This window comes from Tenrec ecaudatus, chromosome 8 (genome assembly GCF_050624435.1).
Source record: "Tenrec ecaudatus isolate mTenEca1 chromosome 8, mTenEca1.hap1, whole genome shotgun sequence".
NCBI lineage: Eukaryota > Metazoa > Chordata > Mammalia > Afrosoricida > Tenrecidae > Tenrec > Tenrec ecaudatus.
The window spans coordinates 145,239,204-145,264,189 of NC_134537.1; the positions used below are offsets into that span (position 1 = coordinate 145,239,204).

At 41.0% G+C, this 24,986-nt stretch overlaps 1 protein-coding gene across 5 annotated transcripts in view; it reads right to left on the reverse strand.

Annotated features, from left to right (window-relative positions):
• The window catches only part of NCOA1 (nuclear receptor coactivator 1), a 228,315-nt gene that overhangs the window by 60,839 nt on the left and 142,490 nt on the right, over positions 1 to 24,986 (reverse strand). For all 5 annotated transcript variants that reach the window (XM_075557033.1, XM_075557031.1, XM_075557032.1 and 2 more), the window contains 4 exons: positions 20,353 to 20,450; positions 10,458 to 10,635; positions 4,323 to 4,502; positions 3,264 to 3,359 (listed from right to left, as the gene is read on the reverse strand). In XM_075557033.1, the coding sequence (XP_075413148.1) occupies positions 3,264 to 3,359; positions 4,323 to 4,502; positions 10,458 to 10,635; positions 20,353 to 20,450 (552 nt within the window). The remainder of the gene's footprint in view (positions 1 to 3,263; positions 3,360 to 4,322; positions 4,503 to 10,457; positions 10,636 to 20,352; positions 20,451 to 24,986) is intronic.

Consider the following 24,986-nt stretch of genomic DNA (forward strand, 5'->3'; position numbering starts at 1 on the left):
ATCTGAAGCAGTGTAGTAGTTACATGTTCGAAACTACCAGCTGTTTCAAGGGAGAAAGGCAGGCCTTTCTACTCCCATAAAGAATTACAGTCTCAGAAACCCACTGGGACGATTCTATCCTGTCCTAATGAGTTGGCATTGACACACTGGCGGTGAGTTTACAGAGATCGGAAACTACTGAGACGAATGGAAGTCAGAGTCCTCTGACTTGCTCTGTGACTTCTGCCAATTAGATCTTCATTTGGGAAGGAAGGGGCAGAAACAAACTGTACATGCTCTGGTTCAAATGAGCTGCTAGTAACTGAGTGAACTGACCCTGAGCTCTCTTGGGCTGTCGGTAGTACTCCACATAAGAGTAGAGCAGGACTGAAGGCAACAAAGGGCAAATCAGGAAAAAATAAAGTAAGCTCTATTAGGCATTACACGGACTGAACAAACGCTCTTATAAATGTAGTGGTGACCTGCTATTTCCTCAGCTCTTCAGGGGCTAACAAATCCAGTTTGTGATCAATCCAATCTGTTTTATAATCCCATATTGACACAAAGTAACACAGGTAAGAAGGATATAATTTAAGAATTATGTTAGTAAAACAAAACCTGCAAACCTACTACCCAACTTCAGAACCTAAAAATTAGCAGTGCCATTCTGATGCATGTACACGTCTTCTTTGTCCCAGCCCCGGTCCTTACATTCATTTTCCTGTCAGTGGACATCTAGATTGTTCCCATTTCTCCATCATCAATGCCACTATACCCTTCATCTCCTGACCATGTGTGTGAGGGTCTCTCAAAGTTAAACCAGAAACACTGTCTAGTTGTAGGTTAAGTGGCTGCTCAACATTATTTCTTTTTTAATTTTGTATTTTTTTAAATTTGTATTTAATCAATTTACAATATTGAATTGCACTGATTCCCACAGACACGTGAACCATCTGCATGCATTCAACAGGTTTATAAGACTTACTGTTCTTTTAAAACTAACTCCATCAATTGGTCTGGTCAGGGATCTTTATTTCTAATTAGCAGGTGGGGGGAAAAAAGGTCTCTCATAGTAATCTAAACTTACATTTCCCTAAACCTTACTGAAGTTTGAGTATTTTCCCTAATCCTTAATGATGTTTCTGTGCCACTCATCATTCCTTCTCAGGAAATGACTGGTGTCTGCCCCCCACCTTCCCTTTCCTTGCATAAGCTCTTCAAATCTTCTATACTTGTTTATGCCTCCACATGTTAACGAACCCTCCCTCTCTTCCTTAGACATGGGTCCTTTGTTTGCTTAGAAATAAAGACTGTACTAGGCTCTGGAGCTTAAACTCTGACATTGGATGCCTCACTCTGAGCACTTTGTTGCCTGAGTCCAGGCATCAAAATACAAGGTAAAGAAAAGAAACTGAAATTCAAAGATGGGATTTTGTTATTTAAGAACAGTTTGGGGAAGGTCAGTGAACACTGTGACTGAAATTATAGAAAAGTTTAGATTTTCTTAGAATTTTCATTCATTTCTTAAAGTAAAAAAAAATCAAGAAGAATTTGATGTAGCAGGGACTTAATGCTACTACATAAGGTTCCATAGTAAAAATACTGTTGAAAGGCAGAGACCAAGGGAAGGAGTATGTGTATGTTTTCACATGTTCAAGAGAACGAGAGCTATGAGCAATGGTACCAAATGGTCATGCAGTGATTGTAGAAGAGAATCATGGATTTTGGTAAATTTAGAATGCCCTTGCTGGCTAGAAGGAAGTTCAACCAACCAAACAACCAGGCAAAAAATACTGTTGAACATTTCCTTGTAAAAGACAGTCTATATTTTGAAAGAACATGGGTCATTCTAGGAGAGTTAAGAAGTACTACTAAAATTTAAGAATCAAATGTTTGTTTACTATAACTACCCTATTATTTTTAATCACAGTCAATTCTATGGTAAGAGTAAAATGTGAGTTTTACACTTTACGCATACTTTTCATTTCTCTGGTCTCTTCTGTATAATACATGTGGGCAGTATAGTGATGCCTTCTGATGGTGCTTCAGTGGAAGGTAATGCAATGGTCTCTATGATGCTCTAAAGATTTCAGTTCTCAACACGGCTACACGATCTTGGCCAAAGCACTACGTATACATTGGGAAAGGAGCAGGCTGCTCACTGGAAGGGAGGTGGCTCAAATCCACCAGTTGTTCCTTGGAAAACAGTTGGCATCTATAAAGCTTTACAGCCATTCGGAGCAGTCCTCCTCTGTGCCTCATTAATTTGCTCTGAGTTGGCACTGACTCGGTGGCAGATTTGGTTTTGCTGCTATTGGTGAAACGGAGTCACTTCTGACTAGCAGAAATCCCGTGTCACAAGCGAGGCCCAAGAGGGTTTCCTAGGCTGTAATCGTTACTAAGCAGAGTGGCACATCGTTTCTCCCCCAGGGACACTGGATAGGTTTGAACTACCAGGGTTTTATTTTATTTTTGGTTAGGAGGTGTGGTTTTCAGTAAGGGTTTATTGTTTGAAGTTTTCAGTGCTGCTCACTGGTGGGAGATGACGAGGAACACGACATGACAGACTTAGAAAGGGAGTAAAGAAAGGCACAGACGCTGTCTCTCCATGTGCCTGGCCATGCCATCCTCTGCGCCCTCACCCAGGGGTGCTCATTCTGGCACCAGGGCCCTTCCTCGTCACCTCTCCTCAAAAAGACCCACTTTGCATGGCTGACACCACTTCCTGTTCAGGGTTTAAGAGTTTCTCCAACCAGCTGATTCTCAAACAGGACCTCCTTATTCGCTTCCCACACACCATCTTACCCCTTTCCCATCTTAAAACACTTCACATTTCAAAATGACATCTTTGCTTTTTTTTTTTTCCCACCCAACACTGGATACCGTGAACAATCAGACACAGCAGCACACACTTCCCTGTACTCAACCAATGGGTTCTGAGTCAGTGTAAGAAACAGATGGCAAGAAAAGAGCCAAAGTCCTTTCAGCACACGATATAGTCGCCATATCCACATCCACTCACAGGTAAATGTATCTGTAGCTACAGTGCCAAATCTCTTCGAACACTTTCTTCTGTGATCAGGACTATAAAAAATTCTTCTCCCCAGCATCCTTCCCATGAAAGAGACCACCGTATCTAACACACACAATACCAAGCATTTTCAGTAGAAGATCAGTGAACAGAAGCCAAATATCACAGAAAAGGGGGACTCGGGATATTGGGGATACACAGTCCTGAGGCCACAGTCACAGGGTTGGAGAGTGCTGAACTTGACGGTTAGTACCTGTAGTATCTTGCTTGGTCATGAAGGATTCCACGCCTGTGAGAGCGGGAGGCCGCGGTAACCGCCGTGCAATGCAAATCAAACAGGACTGGAAATCTGCCCAAAACAAGAACGGGAAAGGGATGGAAACACTTGTACCCACCACTTGACACAAATCGTTTCTGTGAAAATAATATGTTACTGGACCTGATGTAATACCAAAACCACTCTAATAATGTATCACCAGACAAACAAAAATCCTAGTAACCAACAAAGGGTAGCTCTAGGTAGAGACCTAGCAGTTATTCTTCCAAAGTTCTGTTGTCAAACTTTGTCTTTCATACAGTTTGCTACACAATGTATCACACAGCTAAAGACGAGCCTTAGACACATATGAAACTGATGTGGCATGTGTGTTTTCTACAAGAGCCCAGTTGATTATGACACTCATTCCCTGGAGAGGCCCACTAATACACGGCCTTTTACACATCTTCCATCTACCCTGGCTCTGCAGCTCCCAATTTGAGGGTGTTCCTAAACGTGGCTAAGTCTAAGTTTACCCAGAAAACTCGCCTACTACTACATTTTGAAACACCCCGTATTGATGCCATATTCATCTAAGAGCTTCCATTATGTTTTCATCTGTTTATAAGCATTCTTCCTAAAATTTCTTTGTATGGCCTTAAAAATGCCAGCTTAAATCTCAATTAGACTTCTCTATACCCTGAACTTGGGAACTCCAAAAATGAAGGGTGCTCCATAGCCTTCCCCCTGCCCTACTATGGGAAGATGCACTCTGTTGCATCTCTTATATCTAGGCATCAAGTTGGTAAAATCTGACACTTGCAGTGGGAATGCCACTTCAAAACTAAAAATTTGGGAGCATAGTAGGAGAAATGATTCCAGATGTTAGAAAATGTTTTTGGTTTAAAAATGAAGAGATGAATAGCAGTTTGAAGATCTGCTGTGATATATAGTAGTTAAAAATGCCATCAAAAGAAGAGCCTGTATTCAATTACTTCCTTGCTCCTAAGGCACGTAAAAAGCAATAAAACACTTTAAAGTGACCCTGTACTTTACCTTCTCCATCCTCTTGGATCGATTTTGGCTGAGACACAGTGAAACACTGCATTACTTCATACCGCTGGCAAGCTTCTTGGTTCTCGGTGCCTGGCTCGTCCGGAGGATGAATTAGCATCCTGCAGTTAAAGGTATGGCTGTTCCTTCTGGTTGCCTCCTGAGGCCAAGGAACTCCATTTACTGTGGAAAGAAAATTGAATATGTGCCCGTGAGTAAGGTGGAAAGTACAGACTCTGATGGTACCAAAGACATACTTTCAGCCAGGGGTCCTCAAACTTTTTAAACAAGGGCCAGTTCACAGTCCCTCAGACCCGTTGGAGGGCAGGACTATAGTTAAAAAACAAAACAAACTATGAACAAATTCCTATGCACACTGCACATACCTTATTTTGAAGTAAAAAAAATACGAGGCAAAAACACTCGGCGGGCCTCATGTGGCCCGCGGGCCGTAGTTCGAAGACGCCTGCTTTAAGGGATCAACTTAGGAGCTACTCAGCTCAAAACACAGCCAGACCCACTCATCAGATATGACACTATGCTGAGGAAAGCTAACTTCTTTCGTAAATATGAACATCTCCCAACTGGCAAACTGTAGTCCCTGCCCTTGAGTCCACTCTGACTCATAGCGACTCTTCGGCTTTTTCTGAGGATGTAGCTCTATAGGAGCAGAGAGTCTCACCTTTCTCCAACAGAGTGGCTGCTGGGTTTGAACGGCCGACCTTGTGCCAAGAAGCTCAAGGCTTACCTGACACTGCCACGAGGGCTCCTGGAAAACGGTAAGCTCACCAAGAAAATGTATGGAGTTTTCAGAGGTGAATCATTCCTCTCATCCCCAAATCCACTGCCATCAAGTCTATTTCAACTCAGAGGGACTTTACAGGGCAGAGTAGGACTGCCCCACGGGCTTCCCAAGGCTGTGATCTTGACAGACACTGACTACCAACAGAGAAGCTGCTCACAGAGAAGCTGCTGGGTCAGTAGATGGGTGCTTTCACCACAGTACCACCAGGGCTGGCTTAAAGCATCTCTTACAAAATCCCCAAATTCATTAATAGTCTGTATCAACAGTGAAAGGCAAAGAATTGAAAAGGCAGTAGCTAACGATGCCCAGAATCTCGCAGCAGTGACTCCATGAGCTTTTCCCTTGGTGTACTGTGGCACGCGAGTAATGATAAGACAGTGGGAAAATCCAAAGGCACGCTGTTAAAGCAGGGCTTTTCACTCGACAGTCATGGATTCTGAAGAGTAGGCTCCAGGAGTGCTGGAACCATGTGCAACACTGGGTGCACAGGCGCATTGTAGTGGGGAGAGGACTCCCAGCTTCTAAAGGAGACGGTGGCCCAAACATTTATCTAGACAAGTTAGGTGATCATCTTTGTATCTTATAACCGAGTTTGTTTGTTCCCTGCTCTACTTTACAGTTTCGAAAGGACCATGCCTTCAATAGTGTAGCTACTTGGTAAATTATTACTTTAAAATTGCTAAAACAATGGTTACTGATGGAGTTTAAGAAAGTTGAGTTCCAGTCTAGAAAACTATTTCAAGATAAGAACCACTGTGGTGGGGTGTGACTGGCCTGTCTGTCACACACTGTCATGTTCAGATCCTGATGGCAGTCAGGGTTTTATGGCTACAATTCCAGTTGGTTTCTTCCCTTATAGTTTCCTCTGACCTTCCTTCCTTTTTCCATCTCAGTGCTCTGGAACCGGTGGAGGAAGAACCTCATAAGGAAACAAACCTACATTGGTGGGCGGTTATGTTATGGAAGGTTTTTATCTCCAACTTTTAACTGTCTCGTCTTTAAAAGAAAAGTTAGTCACACCATCTCTAAAAACACTTACACTTTAAAATTCTACAACAAAACATATAAGAGTCCATGATGTTATAATTCAAGTGTTAAACTAGTGATTTTAATTAAAACAATCATTTTTAATTACTATGGACATACAGTATTTTTTTCTTGTCAAAAAGGAAATAAAGTTTCCATTTCCTTAAGGAAATGAGGTAGAAAATGAAGGGCTCAGTTAAATTCATGCGTCAGTAGTATTTAAACTTGGCAGAAAGACAGAACAAAATAATTATAGGAGTGTCCAAGGAAAGAAATGTAAGTATTATCTACAACGACACCAGGGGAACTTACATTGTTCAACATCCTGCTGACCTACCTCAGCTCCTACACTAAGTGGTGGCCAAAAGCCCTCCTCACTTTCCAACCGTTCATTACACAGGATCTGTGTAACAAACTGCTGTAGGATAGCTTGATCTGATGTTAGAGTTAATTGAAAAAAAGAAATTCACCCACATCTCACTTACTGATGTGGTTAGGTTTCAAAGACCAGGTGGTTATATAGCAAATGGTGTGAAGCAAAAATGGAAGATGACCACATTAGATCACAAACCACGCATGACTACACATCATTACAGAACTATCAGATTATATCAGTCTCTAAGTGCCAAATGACATCATCATATAACTGCTAAACCACGGAGAATCATGGCCCAGCCCAACTGACATATAACATTAACCATCACAGCCTGTGTCCCCTGGCACCTCAGCATTTATCATGAATGTGCAAAATAGATTTTTTACACTGGTTGTAAATGCAAAATGTTGGATAAAGCAGCCAATAAGTAAGGAGAAAGTGTAATGAGGAAATACGGCACAAAAAAAATTCTGGAATGGAACTGGAATCAAATTGAAACTAAGGAAGTTTCCTATTTTCCAATGAAATCTACATTGGCTACTAAGCACATACCTCTCACAAAGGAGATATGAGGAAACCATTCACTAAGAGTAATTAAATTAGTACTTTAGCCTTGAAAACGTCATAGAAGGAAAGTAAGGGTTACTGCTAGTCTATAGGAGCCTTTAAGAAAATCAGTGAGACTCCATTAACCCAGGCCTGCCCACGTTACTTGGCTTGGTGAAGGGAAGTTTCCTAAGGGGGTGATGTTAGGTGTCTAGTTGGTTCCAACTCTACTGACCCTATATACAACAGAAAGAAATGCTGCTTGGTCTCACACCATCTTCACAAGAGTTATGTTTGAGGCAACCATTGTAGCCATTGCATCAATCCATTTCATCGAAGTCCTTCCTCTTTTTCGCTGCCCTTCCCCTCTACCATGCATGCTTGTCCTTTTCCAGGTCTCTTCTGAAAACAAGTCCAAAGTCTGTGAGACGGACATCGTTCCTGCCAAGGAGCCTGCTGGCTGTTTTCCGGGCAGTCCAAGGTGCTCCCCTGTTTTTCAGCAGCACCACAGTTGAAGCACATAGCTTTTCTGCAGCCCTCCTAATTCACCGTCCAGCTTTCACATGCGCATGAAGCAGCTGAGTGAACCAGGATTAACTGATTTCTTAGGCAGCGAGCAAATGTTCCAATCATTCTGGGAAACCCCAATGGAATCTATTTAACTCTGAAACATTAATATTTTACACGTATGTAATGTGACCCTTTCTTCTTTACTTTTTTTCCATTTGTTATTGAATTGGGTGTTGGGAAAACACAGGTTTGTGTTTTCAAATAAAACTTGAAAAGAGATCATTTCAAGCAGAAGCTTCTTGGGGCTTCTCTGCCTTTCCGTACATTATATGATTTTGACATAAAACAGGGGAAGAGGGCTAACCAATGCTCCCATCAGCTGAAATTCCTTCATTTCTATTATCATCCGAGGCTACCACATCGAGAAACTAGCAGCCAATACTCAAGCTTTGGAAGTAGGAGAAGAAAAGCAAAATGGAACAAATCTAAATGAAGTTGTCAATTCATTGCCAACCAACCAAATTACTCCCCCCACAATCTTGGGAGTAACTCTGGAGTGGATAAACTGGACCATGCTAACTTATTTATGGTGCTGATGTCTGCCTGAGTCAATCCATGGGTTAAACTAAGTATTGAGATAGCTTTTGTTTTTGTGGGGGTTGGGGGAGTGTGTGGTAAAATATACTGGACTGTACGTATATACTCCAAAATGAGCAGTGAACTTGAGAGATTATACTGCTAAGAACATATTATAATTTTTTCTAATTACATTATAATTTTCCCCTAAAAATTCATTTTTCTAATTTGAAAAAAGTCTAGTTAGCAATCTTACAAACAAATCCATTTTATTACCTTAGAATCCTATGGGGGGGGGCTCCAAAAAGTCTGTAGAAAAGCTCCATCTCTTTAATTCCATTTTTCACCAACTTTTTGAAGCCCTCATCATATGTCACAAATCCCAATTTACGTAAGAAAAGGGTGATAACATATACAAGGGGGCACCCCAAAAGCCCTGGAATTGCGCTGGGCAGAGCAGAGATTTTATAGTATGTATTTTTCCTGCTAGGCGAGCACTGGACATCCTGCTCTGAGTTAGTGCACCCAGTGGTCTTGCCCGGGAAGGTTCATGGGTCACGGTGAATTTTTTTCATAAAAATGGTTTAGCTCAAACTTAGTTCTTTTGTGATGGCCGATGATAAGAGAACAGCGTGAAGCTATGAAATGTTGCTTCCTGCTTGGGTAGAAAACTTGCAGAAATTGCTGTGAAGTTGAACACAGCTTACGAGGACAGCGCTATGAAAAAAACTCAAAGTGGGTTTCTCATCTCAGAAAACTTGAATTGTCAAATGAAACCACATTCTGGACATCCGTGAACGTCCTGAATGGATGAAAATGTCCACTCATAGTGCATTTTGAGATCATTCCACCAGGTCAGACTGTTAATCAAGCTTTCTCTTTAGAGGTTCTGAAAAGATAGCCTAACAGTGTGCAACAAAATAGGTCTGTTTTGTGGTAGATGAGGGGCTGCTTTTGCTACCACAACAACGCACCTGCTCACGCAGCAATCTCAGTGAGCCAGCTTTTGCCAAATACCAGCATACCTCTCTTGCCTCATGCATCTTACTCACCTGACCTCGCTCTGTGCGACTTCTTTTTGTTTCCGCGAACAAAGAGGGACATGACAGGACAGTGATTTGAGGATGGAGAAGAGGCGCAAAAACAAACAAACAAGGGAGGTGCTGTCAGCCATCCAAACAGATGACTTAGAAAAATGTTTCCAGGAATGGAATTGCAAATTTGACAAATGCATTAAATGTAATGGAGAGTACTTTTAAAGGTGATAAGGTTGTTTTGTTAAAACAAAAATAATAATAATTACATAGCTTTGGGGGTGGGAATCTTTTTTGGGGGGTATCCCCTTGTATATTTTAAGAGGATTCTGAGTTGGAATTCCTGGGATGCAATAAAAGAAGCTGAGTGTTCCCCAAACCAGTCCAACTTTGAACAGTTAGCAGGTACTCATGCCCCACGGCAGATGCCTCCTCTGCCATGGTGCCCTGAAAGCTTCCTAGTAGTGCAGGCCGTGGGGCTGAAGGCAGTCTACGTTTGAACACATTGACCCCAAAATAGCTCCTTTGCTCATTTAAAAAAATATAGCCCACCCCGTAATAGCAGACAGACCAAGCAGAATAGTTTGTCTCACATCAACTTTGTAGGACAACAAATAAATAAATAAAAAGGCAGGTCTTTGAACTCTGGCAACATGTTATCAATTCAAGTTACAATTACCTGGTGACCCTTCCCCTTTGGGTTCCTCCTTGTTTTCTGGCTCCTGTTCTCTTCCACACTTTTACAAAGTATATAACATCCTGAAGTGTTTTACCATAAAGGTTCAAACTACTCCAAGTGGTAACTCAATTCCTATATAAAAGCACTCATGCAAGCACAGACCTTCAGACTTATACATCGGGCAGACACTGTTCTACTCCCTTCCACATCAACAAATTCAGTGTTGTTATACTTTCAGACGGGGTTAAGGGGGCCAGGAGGTCATCCTATGAGGAAAAGCGTTCAAAATGATATGCCAAAATTGATATGGTTTCTCCATCCTTCCCAAGCTTGTCTGTTTCACAGAAAACAATCAGCAGAGGACCTCAAATGACAACACGGTGGGTTTAATTAAGACATTCCTTGCGATAAGCTGAAACTACATAGAAAAAAAATCTTAAATACATTATGCAGTTATATATTACAATAAACCATGCAATACTACCTATTAAGTGTGGTAGTAATTAATACTGTATATGACATACTTAATATATAAGGAGAAGCTATAGAGTGGTAGTATTCTTTTAAAAAACAAACTTCTTTTTACCTAGTGATTTTGGTAGCAGATTCTTCACAAATTCTGCATGATCTCCCACGTGCAGTATGCTGTAGACGCTAGTATTCATTAACTCTTCCTGATTGTAACCCAAGTAGCTGGTCACATTCTCTGACACAAATACAATTCTCCCTTCACAGTTCACAACAAAGAAAAATCCATCCAAAGCCTGCAAAGGCCAAAAACAAAAGATTAAGAGTGGGGAGGTTAGAAGATAAAAAGGAAAAATAGTGACAGCATATACACTTCTCTATTTAAAAAGAGCCGAGTGTCCAGAGAGCATCATTTACCCCAAAAAAAAAAAAAAACCCACCCCAAAACAACAAACAAACTCAGAAGGCAGGTAAGGGTGGAGGAACCCAGGGAGGGAATTGGCAGAATACGGTTATACTCAGGCGATTATGACTACTGTCACAAAACATGAATGCATATAAATTGCTGGATGGGAAAAGAATTTGCTCTGTAAACTTTCACCCAGACTACAGTGGGCACCCCCCATCCCCACAAAAAAGACAGTTGAGTCATGTAGGGTGGTTGAGATTTTTAAACATTATATACACGGATGTTTCAAGTAAGCATGAATGCATATATGAAATGAACCTCCTTTTTCCTTAGGAATAAATTTTATGGTAGCAAGTATGAAGTAAATGATTGTCCCGTCCACTAAAATTGTTCCTCAATTATGTAGGTTAAGACTCAAGGAACTTCTTGCTTTACCTGACTTTAAACCTTACTACACAGTGACAGTTGTCAAGACAGAGTGGTACTGGTATAATGACAGATACTCAGATCAATGGAAAAGAACAGAAAACACAGAAATAAAACCAGGAGCATATAGACAACTGATCTTTCACAGGGCCCCAAAAAACATCAAATGGCAAGCGGATGCCCTCTTTAACAAGTGGTGCTGGAAAAAATGAATATCTCGTATACATCTGAGTATAAGCTGACCTGAAAATCTGTCGAGGTACCTAATTTTACCACAAAAATGTGCTTGAAAACTCGGATTATACACGAGTATATTCCGTATATACAGAAAAATGAAGCAAGATTCTTACCTCATCCCATGCACACGTACAAACTCAAGGTGGATCACAGATTTCAAAGTAAAACCCAAAACTATTAGGGCCATTAATGAAGGAATTGGACAAACATGCGAACCTTGGCACAGGGAATATATAGGTTTACAAAGCTGAAATTGACAAGTGGGATATACTGAGGATAAAACACCAGTATGCATAGAAAGACTTCACCAAGAAATTAATAAGAGAACCCACAGAATGGGAGATCTTTAGCAATTACACATCAGACAAAGGGCTTATTACTAAAATATACAATACTCTACTAGCCTGCAAAAAGCAGAGAGCCCTCTAAGAAGGTGGCAAAGAACCTGAACAGAAGTTTCACCAGGGAGGACACTCAAATTCCCAATAAACATGAGAAAATATTCGTGATCACTAGCCACCAGAGAAATGCAAATTAAAACAACTATGAGATACCATCTACCACCCCTGAGGCTAGCCCACTTCAAAAAGTCAGAGCAGCAAATGTTGAGGGGATGTGGTGAGAGAGGAATGCTCATCCACTAGCAGTGGTCTTGTAGATATGCACGTATAGCCACTGCGCAAAGTGAACTGGCGATATGTAGAGCAAATGGAGAGTAAGCTACCCAACAACCCAGCAATCCCTTATTGAGCATATACCCAGAAGGAGTAAGAAACAGACTGCAACCAGTCACCTGCACGCTAATATTTACTGCGGCACAATTCACAATCACAAAGATCTGGAAACAACCTAAATTTCCATTGCTAAACGAGTAGAGTAGAAAACTCTGACACACAACAAACTCAGAGAAAAGGGAACAACAAGCCATCTAAAATTGAAGGTTAGGAGGGCACAGGATGCCTGGTGGAGCTTGATCAAGGGCAATGTAGTTGAGAGGAATTACTGAAACCCGAATGAAGGCTGAACATGATAGTGGAACAAGAGGAAAGTAAAAAGAAATAGAGAAAAGAAATAGGAGGCAAAGGACATTTATAGAGGTCTAAATAAAGGCATGTGCATATGTAAATGTATTTATATATAACGATAGAGAAATAGATCTATGTACACATATATTTTTATGTTAAGTATTAAGGTAGCAGAAGGACATTGGACCTCTACTCAAGTACTCTTTCAATGCAATAACTCTTTGTTCTAATAACCTGGCATTCTGTGATGCTTACGTTACCAACACGATCGCTGAAGACAAAATGGGTGCAAAATCAATGGTGGTGAAGAAGGCTGATGGTGCCCGGCTATCAAGAGATATAGCACCTGAGGTCTTAAAGGCTTGAAGGTAAAAAAACAGCCATCTAGTTAATAAGCAACAAAGCCCACATGGAAGAACCACATCAGCCTGTGTGATCATGAGGTGTCAATGGGAACAGGTATCAGGCATCAAAGACCCAGAACAAAAGATCCTATCAATGTGAAAGACCCAAAACACACAACCATTTCGATGTGAATGAGGGGGGTCGGAATGGAGACCTAAAGCCCATCTGTACACAATTGGCCATCCCCTCAACAAAAGGGTCACAAGGAAGGGACAAGTCAGCCAGGGTACCGTACAGCACTGAGGAAACACAACATTCCTCTAGTTCTTTAATGCTTCCTCCACACCACTCTCATGACCCCAGTTCTATCTTACAAATCTGACAAGACTACAGCATGTACACTGGTATAGATAAGAATTTTTGACACTTGGAATCCAGGATAGATAAACCCCTCAGAGTCAATAATGAGAGTATGATACCATGAGAGTAGAGGGAAGGTGTGGGGAGAAGGGGAAGAAAGAGAGAACAGATTGCAATGATCAGCATACAATCCCCAACTCCCAGGGGGACGAACAACAGAAACAAGGGAGAAGAGAGACAGCAGATAGTGTAAAATATGAAAATAAAAATAATTCATAAATTATCAAGGGTCCACGAGGGTGGGGGACAGAGAGGGGAAAAGAGGAGCTGTTACCAAGGGCTCAAGTAGAAAGAAAAGGTTTTGGAAATAATGATGGTAACAAGTGGACAAATGCGCTTCATACAATTGATGCATGGATTGTTAAAAGAGTTGTAAGAGCCCCCAATAAAATGATTTGTCTAAATAAATAAATATATAAATGGAACACAGAAGACATGGGTGCTATAGCAAAGTGTGGTGAAGGAATGAGTTGGTGTCCAGCGATCAGATAGAATAGCATCTTGGGTCTTAAAGACTTGTTTCCAAACAAGCAGCCATCTGAGTGAGAGGTCAACTAAGTCCACATGGAGGAAGCACATCAACACCCATGACCCAAGGATTGTAAATTACAGAATCCAAAGCTGAAGGAGGGAATGGTATCAGAGCCTAAAAGAGAGATTCTGGTTTGCAGAATGCTATGGATGACCAGTGAATGCCCAGATACATTTGTGAGATCTACACAGGGAATAAGCCTCCAGTGATTTCCCTCTCTCCATAATGCAGGGATGGATATAAACTGGTTACTAAACAGAGTCTTGGAGAGATGACTACTGGAGATCAAAATGATAAACCTAACTTGAACAACTTGTCACTTGATCCCACCTCTTTTACATGTTGGGTTTGATGTGGTTTTCAACATTTTTTTTCATACTCCAATTTATCTCTGATGTATTTTGTCATTGTGGGCAGACCTCTGGAATTTTTGTTATATGGTTTTGCTGTTTTTCGGTGTATGAAACCCAGGACTGAATAGCCTACTGAGCTAACAAGTAAAATAAGAGTTCTTATATCAAGGGGAGAAAGAGGAGCTCATATCAAGGAGTCCAAGAAGGAAGAAAGTGTTCTGAAACTGAATGTGGTTGTAATTGTACAATACCACTTGACATGATCAAACTATGGAATGATAGGATATCCATATTGGCTCCCAATAAAATGATTTCAGAGAAACAAACAAAAGAAAATGACTCAGGGAACTTGTGGTACAACCGGAGAGAAAGAGAGAGAAACATACTACAATAGCTGTGAGATGACATTTCAGAGATACTTCATTATAACACAAACAAAATATCCCATGAGCATATAGCAGGCTATCAAGCCTGAGTTATGGTGTGGGAGGCAAAGAAAGACTGCAGAGACCCTCCTCCCTTCACAGGCTGAGTGTGAGAAAGAAAGCAGAGAAGACGAGAGGCGGGCAGTAAAAGCCAATGGGGGCACATGACACAGGAAGGAAACAAATAAGAAGTGTGGAGCTGCTGGAGTACAAAGTTCAAGACAGGCCTATGCCAGGAAATAAGCTAAGAGAGGTAGACAGGAGCCAAATCACAGTGACCTCCTACACAGTGAGAGGACACAGGGTCTCTAAAAGAAGACTCATGTGTCCCAAGGGGCACATAAGATCCATTGGCGTGCAGAAAGAGAACACCAGGATCTCCATTTATATTGTAATCGGAACCATTAGGGAGGAATTAGGCTTCATAGACATACTGACACCCTGGAACCTCACTCAACCAGAGAACCACATATCATAAGCCACGTGGCATACGGAGGGAAGATGCAGAATGCAGAGGATGACAGTGGTATTTACTAGTAATTCTTTAGTTTCTTGAAATGTACTTGCTGCAGAATGTAGAAAGAAGTAATAAAAATAATAAGGGGTGTGCGGGATAAAATAAAAAGACCATGAAAAAAGTAGAGCATTTAAAGAAACTTGAACAAAACTTGAGATGATCATAAAAATCCTTACATCAATGATGCCTAGTGGGGCTCAATCAAGGGCAATGGAGCAGCGAGGGATGACTAAACATGAATGATGGCTGAACATGATGATGGGACAAGAGGAAAGTAAAAGGAAAGAGCCAGGAGGCAAAGGACATTTATAGAGACCTAAATACAGGCAGCACGTACATATGCAAACATTATATATATATATATATATATATATATATATATATATATATATATATACATATATATATATATAAAATGAGAGGGGAATAGAACTAGGTACTCATATCTATATACTAAGAATTAATATTGCAAATGGACATTGGGCCAGGACTCAAGTACTCCCTTAACACGAAAACACTTTGTTCTAACAATCTGGCATTCTGTGAAGCTCACCTTCCTAACAGATTGCTGAAGACAAAATGGGTGCATAAGCAAATATGGTGAAGAAACCTGATGGTTCCCAGCTATCAACAGATATAGCGTCTAGGGTCTTAAAGGTCTGAAGATAAACAGGTGGTCATCTAGCTCAGAAGCAACAAAGCCCACAAGGAAGAAGCACACCAGCTTGTGTGATCATGAGGTGTTGATGGGATCAGGTATCAGGCACCTAAGACCCAGAATAAAACCATACCCAAGGTGCATGGGACGGGGGACATGGAGTGGAGACCCAATGCCCATCTGTAGACAATTGGACATCCCCTCACAGAGGTGTCACAGGGAAGAGATGAGCTAGTCAGGGTACAGTACAGCACTGATGAAACACACAACTTTCCTCTAGTTCTTGGGTGCTTCCTTCCCCCCACTATCGTGACCTCTTCTACCTTACAAATCTGATTAGACGAGAGCATGCACGCTGCTACAGATAACAGCCTGCAACACAGGGAATCCAGGATAGAAAAAACCCCCAGGGCCAACAAGGACAGCAGAAATACCAAGAGGATTTTGGTGGGGGAGGAGGGGGAGACAACACAAGGATCAACCTCGAACCCCCGCCCAGGGGGACAGATAATGGAAGAGTGTGTGAGGGGCGACAGAGGATGATGTAAGATATGGAAAAAATAATCTATAACTTATCAAGGGCTCATGACGGAGGGGTGACGGGAGAGGAAGGGTGGAGTAATGGGGAGCAGATACCAGGGGTTCAAGTGGGAATAGGATGCTTTGAAAATGATGACCGTGGCACAAGTGCAAATGTGCTTGACACAATGGATGAGTGTATGGATTGTAATAAGAGATGTAAGAGCACCCAATAAAAGTATTTAAAAAAATCCTTACAAGGGGTATTGCTGGTTATCTTGCAGCAAAACATTTGAAAGCAGTGCTAGCAAAGATGGACAAGCCCATTTTTCTTCGTTTTGCTTTGTTTTTGTTTTGCTTTTTATAAGGGCAAATATCCCAAATTTATTGGCCTTTTCTCTGATGACATGATAACACATTAGCTTGAAGACATTTTCCACAAAATAAGAACACTTCATTTTGTCCCTTCACCATTAGGACGGAATTAGAACAATGAATGAAAAGTAAACTGATCTTAAAAATAGAACAAAGCAACACAAAAACCACTTATTGAAACAGCATGTAAAAAATAGTGTATCACTTGTAAAAAATTATCTATATCCTCAGCTTCAAAGCTTAGAAAAGAACTTTTTAAAATTAAAATACAAGAATTTTAGAACTCTCCCAGAATTTCAGTGGAGTTTGAAGAAAAATTTATTCAAAATGTAAAAATGCAACACTTTCCAATTAGTTTTAAAAAATCACAGTTCAAGTTCAAAGATGATTAAAATTTCAATGAAAACATTGCAGAATGGGTGGGTTGGGCTTTAAAATGAACATTATGACTCAGTAAACTCATCCATGACACTTTGCTATTTGCATCTACCTCAGTTTTTACGAAGTGTCTTTTCCAGCAAAGACAATTAATTTAAACCACATATTAAAATAACTGAGATTAGAACTACATCCTCAAAGCACTGAATCACAAACATTTTAAAAATAAGCACAATCATTAAAAATAGTGCTAATAAGTTCTTTAGCAAGAGCAAAAAGAGTCATGAGGGAGGGGGGAGCGGGGAGGGAGGGGGGAAAAAAGAGGACCTGATGCAAAGGGCTTAAGTGGTGAGCAAATGCTTTGAAAATGATTAGGGCAAAGAATGTAGGGATGTGCTTTATACAATTGATGTATGTATATGCATGGATTGTGATAAGAGTTGTATGAGCCCCTAATAAAATGTTAACAAAAAAAGTTAGATTAGCTATACATCTCACAGTGCATTCTCTGCACAGCAGAAGGGCTTTAAAAAGTTTGTGGGAAAGGAAATTAAAAGAAAACGGAACGTTCCCACAAACTTTTTGAAGCCCCTCATATTTATTTGTCTTGCAGTTTACATGGAAAGTGATGATTAAATTACAGCTATCCAGTTTTAAGTGAAATTGTTTAAAACGCTGTTAGCTACGAATTGAATCCATGTAAATACAATTTAACTTCCATGTTTTGCTTTTTATTACAAATGAAATATTGTATAGACATCACATATATTTTTAAATATGAAAAATAAAGTAGATAGGAGAACAACAAAAATCTCACTCCCAAGTGATAATAATTGGGAATATTTCAGGGAATATTATCTATGACTTCTAATTTCTAAAACAAACCCAAAAAATCAGAGTAGTATAATCTGCTAATGTTTGTCCTCATGTTCCTCATATGTTGTGTGTGTGTACACACACACATACACACACACACACACACACATATTTAACGTCCACGTGTGCTTCTGGGAACGTATCTATTCTCCAAGTTTTTACAGTAGGTCGCTCATGAAAGAGGCACTCACACAGTCCGCCTGCGAGGTTTCTCTTGGCACCAGGACCTTCCAAGAGGCCCATCTGTACCTCACAGCAGCGTTCACGCTGCTCAAGGCTTCTCACAGGCTTTCAGTGACGACGTAGCCCTCACTAGGCATCACCTGCCTATCAGAAACTACACAATGTTCTCGGAATACACCATGCTTCTTAACAATTATGTAGGCACTGAAGGAAAACAGAACTGTGCAGTGCCTGCACAATTACAAAACAGTACACCAGGGGATTCTTTATTAAAATCAGAATTGAGGTGTTGTGTGCCATTGAATCTATTCCAATTCATAGTGACCCTATAGGACAGAGTACAACTACCCAAAGGGTTCACAAGGCTGCAATTCTAATGGCAGCAGATGGCCCCTCTCCTTTTCTCCCTCAGAACCATTAGGTGGGTTCAAAACTCTGACTTCAACAGTGTGCCATCTTTCTCCTGTACAGCAGCTGGTAGGTTTGAACTGCCAGCCAGTCTACTCATAGCAACCATATAGGGCAGGGTAGAACTGCGCCAGCAGGTTTCTCAGACTACCTCTTTATGGAAGTAGAAAGCCTCATCTTTCTCACATGGAGCTGCTGGTGGTTTCAAACTGCTAACCTTGAGGTTAGCAACTCAACATGTAACCCACACACAACCAGGACTCTAACATACAGTTTAAAAAACAAAACCAAACTTGCTGCTATCATGTCAATGCAAACTCAAAGTAACCCTGCAGGACATGGTAGAACTGCCCCTCGAGTTTCTGAGACTGTAACTCTTTACAGGAGTAGAAAGACCTGTCTTTCTCCTAAGGAGCAGCTGGTGGTTTTGAACTGCTGGTATGCATAAAATGTTTTTGAGTTGCGAAGTTCGGCTACCAATCTCTCTTTACATGTCATGAAATTCCATCCAATGTTTTCATTCTTAACTCATGCTTTTCTACACTGTTAAAAATTGTTAGCATTTCTCATATTATGGTACACTCGCACTTTTACAGGTACAGATGGTCCCTCTAGAAAAGCACCCCCAGACCAATGCTGGCAACCAGAACTGTCTGTAATGATGGACATGCTATCTACCAGTGCTGCCTAACACGACAGCTACCGGTCACACTTGAAGGTTGGCAGTTGTTGCTGGTGGCCATGTGTGCTCGTACTCGGCGACCCCAGGGGTGCAGACTAAAGCTGCTCCACAGGTTTTTCCAGGCTGCGGCCTTTGATGGCAGCAGATCTCCAGGCCTGTCTCCTGCGGCCTCTCTGGGTGGGTCTGGGTCACAAACCGTTGAGCTCTTAGTGGGACACTTCAGCTATGTGTGCCATACAGGACAGCGGCCAATCCAAGTACAAAAAATATTTACTCACTGGTTAAAAGTAGAGGAGTGGAGTACTGGGAAGAGGGAAGGTTAAAATGTGCACATGGTAAAACGTTCCCGTCTAGTACCAGCTGTATAGTGAGAAAGGGTGAAATGATGAAAATAGATCTTTATGGTATTGGGAAAAGAACTGAATTTTGTTAATGTTCTCACATTAGGATTAGGGGCAAAGAAACTAGGATTAATACATAAGGCGCGTAGATAGGGTAAGAGGGGAAAAGTACAAAAGCATTAAAAATAAAAAGGCCTGTGAACGTTGAGTGGTTAAGTAGAGTACAACAGAAGGGTGGACCTCATGGAAGGGCAGGAAAGTAAATACAAGAGAATGTGTGTGCACATACGTGTTATGTTTATACATGCATGTATTCAAGGGGGGGTTAAGAGGGCCATGGGCCTACTTCAAACCAAACATCTGGGCTGAGGACAGAGAGCAAAAATGAGACAGAAAAGAGGAGGTGTTACACTGTGGTTATTCGAGTGTACAAGTTCCTCACTTTACAAAGTGTGGTAGAGGCTTGCTAAAATCCTGCATTTCCCTAGAATGCTGACACAAATCATTTAACACTTTTTAGTCAGCAAATTTTTGAAAACCACTCCCCTGATAATAAAGCGAGGTACCTCTTATCAAAATTGGAATTCTGTAGTCAACAGAGAGAGCACTAGCTGGGTCAGTCAGTCATTCTACAAAGCTTTCCTGGCCCAGCGAGCCCAGCCAGAAATAAACTCAAACCACCCAGTGGGTTTCAGGTTTCCACCTGACTACTGTAGCTTGCGTTTATAAAAACTCTCATGCTCAGTGGGCACACTCGGTTGTAAAACAGCAACTGTCAACCAGCTTTCATTATAATTCTAAGAAATGCTTGAACTTTACTTTGTTATATAACAAAGAGAGAGGAAAAAACAAATTAGCGAGAACAGAGATTTTGATCACTTTCTGGGTCAATGACAACACTTACCTCCAAGAGAAGAGGCCCCAAAGATTCCTTTTCAATCACTCCTTGGCTACTGGATGAAATATCTGATTTCTGTACATCGTCATCAGTGGTTGATTTCTCTATAGTAAAGAAATTCCCATATTCATACATCCAAACAGGTAAGTTTAGAAAGGCATAGGTTCACCTCATTTAGGATTCAAATAGGTATTTATTTTATACCTAGGAACTTCAACATTTAGTCTTCATTATCCTCATTCGATGGATTATTAAATGAAGGGTCACCAAGGTTAAATACTGTGCCCCAAATTATACACCAGAAAGTGGCAGCATGAGCCACATGAATCTTGGCTTACCAAATCCAATGCTCCAACCAGGAGAAAATTGCTATAAATACACACACACTGCCAGTGAGTCTACTCCAACTCATGGCGAACCTACGTAAGACAGAGTAGAACTGGTCCTTACTCAGGAGTTCATACCAAGAGTTTTTAGTATATGGATAAATTGTAAAAAGAATAACAATTTTCCCTATTTGTCTGTTTTCCTTTCTTGATTTGATCAGTATCACTAGACTAAAGATATTCCTCCGGAGAGTTAGGTTAAGTAGCTAACTTTCCATGTTCATGGTACGATGCTCTGGTTGATAAAATCCTAACTGTCAGATGATGCAGTTCTTTTGTGATGACAGAAAGCTCTCCCCTCAAAAAAAAAAAAAAAAAAGAAAGAAAACCCACCCCCTAATTTTAAAACAGCATGAAACTTACATAATAAAAGTTTCCAATTTGCCTGACTAGTTATTCTGTTGACATCAAATCTGACTCACAGCTAGTCCTGTTGTTGTTAGGTGCCATTGAGTGGGTTCCGGCCCATAGTGACCGTGTGCACAACAGAAGGAACACTGCCTGGTCCCACGCCAGCCTCACAACTGTGAGTTCATTATTGCAACCACAGTGTCAATCCGTCTCCTTGAGGGCCTTCCCTTCTTCCCTGGCCCTCTTTACTAAACGGGATGTCTTGCTCCAGGGACTGGACTCCTGGCAGCATGTCCAAAGGATGTACGATGCAGACTCCCCATCCTCGCCTCCAAGGAACACTTTCCGTGGTAAATTCAATCTTCTCCAGCACCACAATTCAAATGGATTCACTCTTCTTTGGTCTTCTTTATCCAATGTCCAATTTCCATATACATATGAGACAATGAAAAATACCACGGCTTGGGTCAGGTGCACCTTAGTCTTCAAAGTAACACCCCCTTGATTTTCTCAAATCCACACTTTCATTATCTTTTTTTAAAAATCATTTTATTGGGGGCTCGGACAACTCTTGTCATAATCCATACGTACATCCATTGCGTCCAGCACAATTGTACAATTGTTGCCATCCTCATTTGCTTTCTACTTGAGCCCTTGGTATCAGATCCTCAGTTTTCCCCTCCCTCCCTGCCACCCTCCCTCATGAACTCTTGATAATTTATAAATTATTATTATCTTGTCATGTCTTATACTGTCCAATGTCTCCCTTAACCCACTTTTCTGTTGTCCATCCCCAAGGGAGGGGGTTCTATGTAGATCCTTGTGATCAGATCCCCCTTTCTACCCACCTTCCCCTTCCGCTCCTGGTATTGCTACACTCTCATTATTGGTCCTGAGGGGTTCATCTGTCCTGGATTCCCTGCGTTTACAGTTTCTATCTGTATCAGTGTACAACCTCTGGTCTAGCCAGATTTGTAAGGTAGAATTGGGATCATGATAGTGGGGGAAGGAAGCATTGAAGAACTAGAAGAAAATTGTATGTTTCATCGTTGCTATACTGCACCCTGACTGGCCATCCACTTGCTTTTCAATATTCTAAAGCAGTTTTGTACGTCAGATTTATCTAATGTAACTCATCTTTCGATCTCTTGACTGATGTTTCTATGAGCATTTATTATAGGATCCAAGTAGACAAAATCATTGACAACTTCAACCTCTATTTATCATGTTACCTACTGGTCCAAATGTGAGGATTTTGGTTTTCTTTACATTAAGTTGTAATCCATACTGAAGGCTTCACTCCTTGATTTTCATTAGCAAAGTCTCCCTCACATTCAGCAAGCAAGGTTGTGTCATCTGCATATCACAGATTGTTAATAAGCTTTGCTCCAATCTTGATGTCACATTCTTCTTCATCTAAGCCAGCTTCTCTGGTGATTGACTCAGTATAGAGACTGAGTAACTATGGTGAGAGGGTACAAACCTGTCACACACCTCTCTTGATTTAAGAACATGCAATATTCCCTTGTTCTGTTCTCACAATGGCCTCGTGATCCACGTACAAGTTCCGTATGATCCACACAGCTGACTGCCTTTGCACGGTCAATAAAACATAAATGAAGATCTTGCTGGTATTTTCTACCTTCAGCTAAGATCCAGCTGACACCAGCAACGAGAGTTTACTAACTATAGACATTCATTTCTCTATTTTAAAATTGAAATAGTTTAAATAGTTCAAAACATATCGAAAAAGACATAGCACACTTCACATGGCCACCACTGACTTCTCAGAGATGTTGATATTTTGACATTACTTGCTTCAGATCTTTCTGTTTTTAACAAATATGATATACATGTTGCAAAAGCCCTGCCACCATTCTTCCTCTGAGTCCCCTTTGAAAAATAACCCTGTATAAACCGTTTGATTTCTCCATGTACGTTTATCTTTGAGATCTAATGATAGACTACATGTAGGACTAATTCATTTTAATGGATATATAGATTTAAACTATAGAAAATTCACGATTGGTATGTCTGATCCCTTACTGATAAGACACTATTGACAGTGTTATAAGAAATGATTTCCAGTAACTCTGTTGCACATGTGACAGCTGGTTTAGTGTAAACAGGAGAAGTTACTGGACACAGGGTCTGTGTATCTTTGACATTACCAAATACTAACAAATGGAGCCCAAAAGAGAATGTACCAACAGTAATATGAAAAGGTTTCCTCACTAACACTTTGAAGCCTTATGCTTGGATGTTGCTCTTCATATCTTACTTTTGCAATAGGAACATATCTTTAATTTGCAACCATGCTTCATTAGGCTAAAGACAGAACTCTAGATCTAGCATTCTAGTTTCCAATGTTATCGATAAATCTCAACCAACTCTGAAAACTAGAGTGTGTGTGACCCGTTTCCTCTCTCCTTGTCTGTCTCCAGTCTGTGGAAATACCACTAAATTGTGCACTGGGGTTTTTCTTCCCTTTTAATTCATTGTGTTGGGCACTACACGAGTGCTTTCAATCTTAAAACTTGGTAAACCATGAGGAAATAGCTCTGTGGTGATGAGAAACTTTTTTAATTTCTATTTCTCTTATCACTTCCTCTCCCCTATTTGATCTGTTCTCTTTATCTGGAACTAATCATAAGCTACACACTTCCTGAACTACTACTATGCATTTCTTATCTTTTATTTCATTTCCCATTGCTTATCGCATTTTACTGTCTATGTGATTTCTTCAGATTATCTTTCTTTGTCCAACACATATTCTCTGAAAGCCTACTATTCCAAAAACCAACTCGCTGCCATCCCGTCAATTCTGACTCAACGTAGCTCTAGAAGGCAGAAGAAGGCTGCCAGTGTGGGTTTCCCAAACTGTCGATCTTTACAGGACCAGAAAGCATCATCTTTCTCCCACAGAGTGGCTGGTGAGCGGGAACTGCACATCTTGCCGTGAGCAGCATGGGCTTCTGGCACAGGGATGCAGTGAGGAGCAGACAGACACAGCTGCCCTCATGAAGCTCCAGTAGCGATAAGCACAGAGGCACCAGCAAAGAAAATGCTCAATCGTCAGATGTAAAAAGTGTAGTGGGCGAAAAAGAAATCGAGAAAAAGAGAGGGATTTGAGTTTTTTAACGTTTAAAAAAATAGGGTGAATGGGGACAATTTTATGGAGGAGAGAGACTGGAGCAAAGACAGGACCGTGGGGGAAGGAGCCATGTGGCTATCTAGGGAAGAAAGCCTTCCAGGGGCGGTGGGAGGGAGGAGAGAGAGAGAAGCAGAAGGCTGAGGTAAGGTAGGTTTGCAGCCATCTGTTTTCAGTTTCCAACGTTCATTTGAACGGTCTTGGAGGGCATGCTTGGTTGCTTTACCATTTCTTCTGCTCCCTATATTGTATTGACCTTGCTTCCTTGCTTTTTATGCTTGCTTGTATGCTTCTATTTCAACATACAAATTTTCCGAGGAGACTGTGGCTTTGGGTTCATATGAAAGAGCTAGGTACTAAAAAGCTGATCTGGCAGCTGTGTGAAAGGTGAGGCATGGCCAGGAGCTACTTTTTCATGGGAAGATCCCAGTGTCAGCACCCCGTATATCTCTTCCCCAGAGGACAACCCCTACCCAACTCCACTTTCAGAGCAGAGCCAGGCTGCAGAGGTGTTTGAAAACTGGGCAGGGAAGGGGTACAGCCTCTCCCTAGCTCCCTCACAGCACGCCTGCAATACTGATGTCACTGGACTACCCATTTTCCAGCTCTGAAAATTTTGTCCGCTGTCATCTACTCATACATTCTCTTCATTCTTTGGGGATTTACACCTTTAAAAATTGTATTTAATGGAATGTTGAGGAATGTCAGATAATAAAAACTTCCACTCTTCTGCTTAACATAATTTCCTAATG